Genomic DNA, 9,902 nt, shown 5'->3' with positions numbered 1-9,902 from the left:
CTTGTGACCAGCCCCTCACACAATTTTAAAAAATAACAAGTGTTCCCAATTCAGCTTCAGTGATCATGTTTTGTTGCATTAAGTGTCTACTTTGCAGCCTGTGAGAACACTTTTTGACCGAGCCTTTTCCGTCGCTGCCCCCAGGCTCTGGAATAAGCTCCCTGTTGACCTGCGTCTTGTTTCTGACCTGGGCCTCTTCAAATCTAGGCTAAAAACCTACTTATTTAGGATTGCTTTTAATACCCAGTAGTATGATGACACTTTTATCTTATTTGATCTTGTTCGATTTTGTTGTATTTTATTGCTTTCACTGTTCTTTTATTGTTTTTACTTATTGTTCTCTTTATTTATTACCTGCTGTAAAGCACTTTGATACATCGTAAGGATTGTCTGTATAAATAAAGTACATTTACATTTACATCATGTCCCTGTTTTGGTGTTGGGATGGAAAGTTGTAGATAATTAAGGGAACATTTTGTTTGTGATGCTGGTCATCTGTTCTTAAGAGCACTTCAGTGGTGCCTGCTGGCGTGAACCTAAACACTGCAGCTATAGCTCAGGCATCCCCAGAACACATGTTGAGGTGTCCTTCGTAAAGACACTAAATCCTGTGTTGCCTTCTGTGTGTCCATCAGTGTGTGATGAAGAAAAGGCACTCTGTATCCTGTAACACTGTCCAGACAAAGAGGCGCTTTGTGTGTGAGAGTCTGAATGGGTGAATGTGGCTTGTTGTGTAATAGCACATTTTCATGCATATCCATTCATATCCACAGATAAGACAAAAAAAGATAGTGTATAAATAACATGAGACAAACATGATCAGATGCCTGTTTTAGATAAACTCAGTTTAACCACGACCCATTAAGAAAGCCATAAGAAGGAAGATGTTTCTGATTAATATCTATTTTTATGTTTATTGAAAAGCCAAATGAATAGACACATAAAGAACAAAGACATTCCGCTGAGAGGTGAAAGTGATGCAGGGATGGGAGGGAGAGGAGGGAGGGAGGTCGGCCAATCAGGAGATTTAATATCCAAATAGTTGGCCGGATAAACTCTGCAGACTAGTCCGTGTTTTATGGTTCTTGAATATCAGAGGTCAGTCTTAAATGTGTCTGATAAGCACCAGAACAACATGTTCTGCTTTAGCAGCGCACCGCTCCAACCCTGAACCTGTATACCTCACAAACAGCTGTTCTACAACACGAATACTGTTTTTTAATACTGCTTTATACTGTTTTCTAACTTACTGATATTCTGTCTTCCTGTCAGTGACGCCATCACAATGAACACATACCGTCGGCGTTGGGTTTTGGCTTGGATATGACGGAGTTTGGTGATGTGATGCTGTGGCCACAAGATGGTACCAGTCAGCAGTCAACTGACTGTTCCAAATCAAACTTTTATTTGACTCCCAGAGTTGACAAATAAACGCATGCTCTTAAGACGAAACTTTTATTTGACTTCGTTTGGTGAAAAAAAACAAACAAACCAAAACATTCAGGTGTTGACAGGCGGATCCTGCAGGACGGTGAACAGGTTATGCAAGAGGTGGAGTAAACGCCGCCCATCAGGTGTGGTGAGTCTCTTCTTCACGCTGACAGTCTGCTACGACATTTGAATTCATGATTCCCTTTATTGAATGTACGTGAAAAGACTTTTACCTGAAGAATTCAGCCGGAGCTGAGGCAGTATAAATGTTTTATCACATGAATCGGATCTGGCCTTTCCTTCTTCTGGGAGGATTCGTGCTGCCAGGTGAGTTAAAAACAACTTCCTGGTCAAAGCTGTTTGTGTGAAAGTATTCCACGTCAAACAGCCCATTGTTCTGTTGGCAACGCGTTATGAACTACAGCTTAGTCCAGATCATCTTAGGCAAAATGAAGTCAGTGAGGGGAACCTGTTTCGGGAGACCTGTGAGTGAAAGGCTTTGTTGAGCAGCAGAGTACTGGAGCCGTCGGAGTGTGCGTAACTGCGCAAAGTCCTCATGTTTAATGATTACACATTTATTTCCACATACAGGCGTGTGATGCAGTTCAGTGCCTAGGTATTTTAGGTGTGTCCCTCATTTCTTTAAATATTGTAAGGAAAACGGGAGGGAATTGGTCATTTCTTTAAATGCTCTTAAAAACTATTTTCCAGGCCTCTTGAAGGACATTTCAAAGCTCTTCTTTGGCTGCCTTTTGTTCTGTTCTCTGTTAAAGTGATTCCACACTGCTTCAATAATGTTGAAGTCCGGGCTCTGGGGAGGATTCATCCCTCCATAAGACCCATAATTTCACCCAGATGAGCAATTAAATCATGGCCATGTTATTGTCTTGTTTCCTGCTAATTTAAAATGTGTGCAGATACTACAATGTAACCCCCCTCTTTGAGATCTATTTTGTTGTTTTTGGTTGTCTCTCATGATAAGTTTTGACAGTTAAATTTCTCCACAAATTATTAGAAAAGCCAAGAAATGATAAAAATGGGCCCAGCTGCACGTCATGTGTGCACTGCATGTTAGATTTGGATGGTATGTAATCTTTTATGTTGCTTTGCTCAAATAACCTGTCAGATGTGAATGTTGAGGAGCTGTCTGGACATGAAAATATCTTGATATGGGTTCATGCCTGACTGTGCTTGAATGATGGAATGAAAATAAAACCTCAACTCAAAGCTCAATTGCGTCAAAGATTGATTGACTTTTAAACATTTAATTTCAAGACAGTCAGTGGGGAAGCTTCTAGCATGAGTGTTCCCGCAGATATCCGAATGGAGGGTTGCATCTAAGGCCGATAAGCAGTGTCTTGTCGTCACAGTGGATAGATCATTTGTAACATGCTTTGTGCTACAAGTAAACGTGCTGTAGTTCCAAGGATCTCTGCAGTGTGGGAGATACTGAAGGGAACTGAAACTAAATGTGTTGTCATGGAGATCCCAGTCAAATTAAACGAGTGCACAATTGATTGTCTCCAATCTGTACAAATCAACATGATATGACAACCTACTGTGTATTCATTCTATCAGGTCTGCCTGTCTTTGTGTGTGTTTCTGCAGCCCAGTGTAATCAGTCCTCTGGTGCACTTTCCTTTGCCTTCAGGATTCACTAATCTGAAGAACTTTCTAACTCAGCAGTCTAAGTCTCATATCATGTTTTTCTAGCACTTTGTCCTTACCTCATTCAGATTTTGCACATGGACTTTCTGCAAGAGTAATTTCAGCACACTTGGTGTACAAGCTGTAGTTCTGACAATCAGAATCTCCACTACAGCTGAGTGTCAACACGTTGCACCTGCAAAGCCTTGGACAGAGTTGGTAGACTCTTCATCAGCATTTTGATGGGTGATGAATGCATTTCATGACTTTCACTTCCGTTTTTGATTCTGCTCATACATCTCATTCCTTAATCGTCGCTTCCCCATACAAGGTTTTATGTTGGTTTATTCAGTTTTTTGCACAATCTTTTTATATATGCTGAACAGTGTTATTCAGGAGAATGTCTATTGCTGTGGCTAAAGTAAAGGAAGTAACACTAACTGGATCGAATTAAAAGCATGACTGCAAAACTTGCTTTATTCATTGTAAGATCAGAAACATGATTCAGAATTCTCTTTAGTTTCAATGTAAATGCATCCAACAAAATTAAACTTGCTGCTCTATGGTGCAAACATAGACAAAAAGCCTAACTCAAAGTATGATGTAAACTGGATGAATGGGGAGCCTTTTAGAGGTTCAGTACATTTTGGATTTTTCATTCTTTATTGCATCATGTTTTAAAGTGGAGGTGTGTACAGTTCTTTTGAGTAGTTTGCATTTGACCTCCAATAGAAAGGGGTCTGACAGAAAAGGCAAATTAAAGTTCTGAATGTAGTGTTTGCTCAAACCACAATTAAGTTTTTGATGTTTGAGCTGTTTCTTAATGGCGAACACTTCCTCTTCTGTCTGTTTATAAGTACTTAACAAAGCCCATTTCAAGAAAAGGAAAATAATGCAACTCCAGCTAAAACAATCCCAAACCTCTATACTTTAACCGCATGTTAGTCTGAGCTAAATCGATCTAAATTCATACCTTTACAAATCGGCTCAATTCTACATTAAAGTAACCACAATATTTGGTGGGGATTTCATTTTTTTCCATTCATTTGACTTGCTTTCTGAACCCCCACCCTCCAGCCACCTTCCTTGTTATCCCCTCGAGGATGAAAGAAAATTCTTGGCTTCTTCTTCTTCTCTGGTTTATTAGGGAGAATGTTTTAATCCACAAGATGAGCCAGCTGATCTGATCTTCACTGTTGCGGACAGAATACAGATTTAGCTTAACTATTAAACCTCATCAGACCCCATCAAGCAGAATTACAAAAAGAAATCTTACAGTTCATGCAAGTGATATCTTTTCTGGCCTCTTCAAAGCTGTGTTGTGCAAAGAGCTTTGCTTTGTATTGTTTAATTAAGCTCTTGAAAAACTAGTCAAATAAGTACATTTTCTATACTTCCTCCCACCTCTCTTTGCTTTATGATACGTTGCTTTGTAATGATAATAATTAACTTACTTCTACTAGTAATCCCGTCAACTGTCTTTATTTTTCTGATAATCCCGCTCCTTTATAATCTCCCTTTTCCTCCGTCTTGTTGTCTTCCTTCATCAGATTTGAAGAAGGAAGACGACCATCTGATGCTGCCTGTGCATGCTCACCCTTTGCAGTTATAAATCTGTCAGATTGGACTTTTCTGCATAGGATGAAGTCCATCTGTGCACATCTTCCTCCACCTACCTGCCATTGTCACTTTCATTGTTTAGTAACATCCACTAGCTTCTGCTCTAGCACAAACAGCATACAGTACAACAATCAACCTCATGCCGGTGTGGACAAGGAACACCTGAGAGGGGTCATTGTGTGTTTGGTACTGAGACGTTAGCAATAGAACATTTGGACCCTGTGGTTTGTGAGTTGGGATCATTATGCTTTAGGGTTGCTTCCCACTGATTCAATCAGATAGATATCTGGGGAGTTTTGGGTCCAAATGAACACACCTAACTATTTGAGGCCTTCCTAAGCAAAGTACAATCAATGAAAATGACAGGTTTTCCCAACAGAACATTGCATTGTATAATTATAAGCAGCATAATATGGCTGATTGGCGTATATGAACTCTTATTTTCCAGCTTCATACCCTTGACCTACTCTTCCCTCAGCCTTGGCTTTGCTCTTGTCCCATCTGGTCTTTTGCACACACGATATGTCCTTCCTTCACTTCATGACCTTGCTTTCTCCCATACCAGTAAAAGTTTAAATTCTCACCTCCACACTTCTTCTCTCCCCCTCTTTGCTGCTTCTGGATATACCTTCCTTTATCAAACCTCTTTTGCCCAACAGTTGTAAAGTATCCACTTGCACCCTGCTGGCTTATAGAACCAGTGATGGTCCTTACCACTGTTTTAATCTGGGATTCTGTTGGTTTATTAGGATCCCTCCCTTTTGTGTACAGTTGTAGAGAAAGTAAAAGTACTGCATACATGAAGTGCAATAAGTGTCACATGAGTGCGCGTGAGCGAATAAATGAACAGAGTATTGTGAAGTACTTTGTTGAGTCTAAATATGTTTTATCTAATAAAAGCTGCTTTATAAGTGGGGGGTAGTTACCAGTCACTCAGAATATTCTGGTTGTACACCCCCAGTTGCCGGCTTAGCTCATTTTCAGACTCTGATATTCTTCATTTCAGGGGTTCGACATGTCTGTGGAATAGAGATTTACACTCCAAGTGAGATAGAAGCTGTTAATGGGACCGATGTGAAACTGAAGTGCACCTTCACGTCCAGTCACCCGGTGTCAGATATGTCAGTTACGGTGTCGTGGAACTTCCGAGCCCTTAGTTCAGGACCTGATGAGTCTGTGAGTAGAAACTGTGTTCTGATATAATGTATAGCTTCAATGTCACTGTGACTTTGAATGAAATCTATTTATTTTTTAATGTGGCTTTATGATGTGTGTTGATTCTGATGGTTTTAAGGCATAATAAACCACATTTGGTTAATTTGGTTATTTCCAACCTTGTCTCAGATATCAGTGAATCTATTTTCATTATGTTTTTGCTTTTTTTGTTTTTGGTGACAATACATTATCCTACCATTTCTGATCGTTCAGCTGTATTTTTCAATTGTATGTCTTGTATAAACAGAACTCGGTTTTTCTTGTTAATATGAACTTCTGCACTTTTGAAAATCCTCCTTTTGTGTGTGTGTGTGTGTATGTATGTGTTTGTCAGGTGTTTTACTACCAGGAGGTTCCGTACCCTCCTCAGGTAGGGCGTTTTAAAGGACATGCAGTGTGGTCAGGAGATATTATGAGAAGGGACGTCTCCATCACCCTGCAGGAGGTGCCTCCGACCTTTAATGGTACTTACGTCTGCCAGGTGCGCAACCGTCCGGACGTGCACGGCAGTAATGGAGAGATCATCCTCAGAGTCGTCAACAAAGGTCAGACTGACATACTACTTGAGGACTCCGTAACTTCAGGAGATTGAAAAGTCTGCTCCAGTTACTGTATCGATAGATAGATAGATACTTTATCAATCCAGAGGGAAATTCAAGTATTCAGCAGCTACATAGATGCCCGAAGGCAGGTTAGTATCAACAACAAACAAAAACTCAGTTAGTAACAACATACAGTAGGATATGACTATATATTAAAAAGAAAAAAAAAAAAAGTAAAAATGTGCAAACAGATATGCATGTGAATATGGGTTTAATCATGATCCTCCCTGGCCACCCAGTGAAGCAGTGGTCTCAAACTAATCCTTGAAAGGGCCGGTATGGCTGCAGGTTTTTGTTCCAAACCTGCAGCAGCACAGCTGACTTGTTTCATTCAGTCAACTGGACTGTCTGCACTGAAGGTCTTAACCATTTTTTGAGTCTGTTTGTGGAGCAGCTCAGAGACGGCAGCCTGCTGCTGAACTTGCTCTTCTGTCTTATCAGAGTTTGGTGTTGTGAGTCCTCCAGGATGGACAGAGTGTTCTCCAGGGTCCGTCTCTCTGCTGCTGACACCAGAGAGTCCAGCTCTGTGCGCACCACAGATCCAGCCCTCCTCACCAGTCTGTCCAAACGTCCAGCATCCCTCCTTTTAGTACTACCCCCCCCCCCAAACCACAGCATAAAAGAGAACACTGGACACAACACAAATGTCAGCAGCAGTTTTTTTTTACAGCTGTAAAAAGACCCCAGGAAGTTAAGACGACTCTGTCCTTTAAGGTGGATGCTGTCTGTGTTAACAGTCCAGTCCAATTTGTCCTCCAGCTGCAGTCTCATGTACTTATAGGTCCTGACCACCTCCACGTCAGAGCCCTCGATGGAAATGGGCTGGAGATGGGGTCTCTTCCTCCTGAAGTATCAGCAATAAATGAAAACTCATATCTTTGAGGAGTCTCATCTTATTATTGCTTTTCAGTTGTTGCATCATTTTTTTCAATAGGCACATAGAAGGTGGTAGAATATTTATCTGAACTAAAAATAAAAATTAGGCCTTGTCTGGCAAGTGTAGAAATGGAGGAACAGCAGGTTTGACAACCTGTTTTCTCTTCTGTTTCTGACTAGTGTCCTTGTCTGAGATTGGTCTCCTGGCAGCTGTGGTTGGAGGTGCCTGTGGCGTATTCCTGATCATCCTTGGTATTTTCTTGGCTGTAAGGTTCTACAGGAGAAGACAAGTGGAAAATGACATTGAGCTGCACTCAGGAGAGTACGACAAGGACCCGACTGTGTGGTGAGGGACAGGGAACCGGAGCTGCTTTGCTCCACTTCCTCTTGGGACTGGTGTGGAGTCTGCTTGGCTGTTTGGGTCCATTCTGCTGGAGAAGACAAATGAGAGGCATCTTTTTCTTCCATGTTTGCTCCTTCACAGTGAACCCCCACCCAAAGAAAATATGGCTATATATATATATATATATATATATGTATATATATGTTGGTTTTTTAGCTTTTTCAGTATTGGGGATATAAAGTCTTATTGTTCCAATTTATTGTTATGCAAAATCTGCACACTTCTACATGCTTTTATAAAAGAGTTGCTGCTTAGTTTAACGACTAAATTATTGTTGTTAGAACTTTTGAACCGTAAACTAGGAGATGTAAATATGGATGTTTTTCAAAGTGTGGGTCTTGAAACCTTTAACATTAATTCACAGCAGCAGCGCTGACTGCACCAGTGACATTATTATTATTATTATTATTATTTTTGTTTTCCATTTTTCATCATCGATTTGCTTATTCATCACATTGTCATGGACAGACCACTTAAATGGGATTTTATTATTATTGTCAGTATTTTTTGTAGCTGTAACAGTAACTGAATCATCAATGAAAAGCAAAGCAAATGTAAGTCACTAATTAACAGTCAGCAGCACTTTCTTGTGCATGATACTGCTGCAGTGAATTAAGTTTTTATATGCTTGCTGTTGTCTGCCACTGAGGAGTTAAGTTTTGATGCTGTGGCAGACAACAGCAACTTTTTCTGGGGCAAAATCTTCTCTTTTTTTCTGTGAGCAGCAGATGAACCAACAGCTGTTGCTTCACAGCACATGCCACTCTTTGAATACAGGTGGAGAATCTAAAACATAGAAAACGGTGTGCTCTTTCATGGAGAAATGCCGTTTCTTCTTTGTCCAAAGAATGAAATTGAGTCTCTGGGCTTGGTTGCTTACAAGGTGACGATTCTTGGTATCTTCCCCCCTCTCTGTTATTTTGGCAGTGGATGGTTGTTGAGGTAAACCCATTCTTTTTGTCAATTTGCCGCACTATTCCTGTGCACTATGTCCACAAGTAGCCCATCTCCCTGTTTGTGTTTGTCTGATTGACTGTACTCGGTGGTGGTAATGCCAGCTCACCTGCAGAAGCAGTTCATCTGATAGCTGTGCACAAGGAGAAATAAGCTGTTAGTTCAGATGATGAAGAGTCTGAGCCAAGCAGTGGAGATGATGAGGAGGAGGACGGTCTCGGTGATGATGATGACGATGACGACGATCTTGATGATGATTGAGCAGATGTACATTTTAACCCGTGCCAGCAGCGTCCAGCAGAGAACTTTGGGAAAGCTCACTTCCAACTCCAGCCCCCCTGATTTCTTAAACATTTGCATCGATACCGTCACAAGACAGTTGTCAGATTCCACACAGCTCCTACTGTAGTGACAAAGTGTCATTTTTTTCACATATACATTGGTACGTTTAAACTTTTGGAAATAGACTTTCATGTGAAAAATCTGTGAATTGCCTGCTAAAGTTTAGTCTTTCTTTTAATGCTGATTGATGACTGTGAGTGTTGTTTGTTGTGCTTTGTGATTGTGCAGTGCAGCTGTGCTCTTTGCGCTAAATTGACTTGATTTCCATCCAAAGGCTGGAAATTTGAAGGCTGCAAATGAAAAAGACAATTCTTTTTCATTTGCTGCACAATTTTTCATGCTGCACGAATGGATTTTTATTGATTTTAAAAGCGCAGCTGCAGTTTAATTCGACTCCCTACAAACCCACCCGTGCATACAGTGATCATCTTTCTGTGCTGCTTCCACCTCTTAAAATGACTTTTTATCGTAAATTTTTTAGTATAAACTGAACATAAACAAAGCAGGGTTTCCACAGAAATATGTTTGAACTACTATTTGTCTTTGCAGGTCTTTTATATGCAGATAAAACTGAAAACAGGAGAGTCTCTTTCTTCTATTTTTAGTTTCTGTATAGTTCACTGTAAGATGAGTGACCGAATAGTTTACTACACTGGCAACATTGCACAAGTGATTTTTATATTTAGATTATTGTATATAGTGTTAAAAAAAAGCAGAACTTTACTGTTCTTTTTGATCAAGTCCTGAATTGTCATATTATTCTTTTTTTATAGCAATTTTGGAATAAAGAACTACTTTTTGAAATCATAAAA

At 40.2% G+C, this 9,902-nt stretch overlaps 1 protein-coding gene across 1 annotated transcript; it reads left to right on the top strand.

The window, feature by feature from the left end:
- Window positions 1-1,551: 1,551 nt before the first annotated feature.
- mpzl2b (myelin protein zero-like 2b) lies at window positions 1,552-9,902 on the top strand. Its single transcript, XM_075487925.1, has 4 exons — window positions 1,552-1,758; window positions 5,705-5,874; window positions 6,248-6,458; window positions 7,572-9,902. Exons 1-4 carry the CDS (start codon window positions 1,698-1,700, stop codon window positions 7,739-7,741), a joined length of 612 nt encoding a protein of 203 aa, XP_075344040.1. The 5' UTR covers window positions 1,552-1,697; the 3' UTR covers window positions 7,742-9,902.

This window comes from Odontesthes bonariensis, chromosome 16 (genome assembly GCF_027942865.1).
Source record: "Odontesthes bonariensis isolate fOdoBon6 chromosome 16, fOdoBon6.hap1, whole genome shotgun sequence".
Classification (NCBI taxonomy): domain Eukaryota; kingdom Metazoa; phylum Chordata; class Actinopteri; order Atheriniformes; family Atherinopsidae; genus Odontesthes; species Odontesthes bonariensis.
Note: the sequence above shows the minus strand (reverse complement) of the source record. Positions and strands in the feature narration are given on the sequence as shown.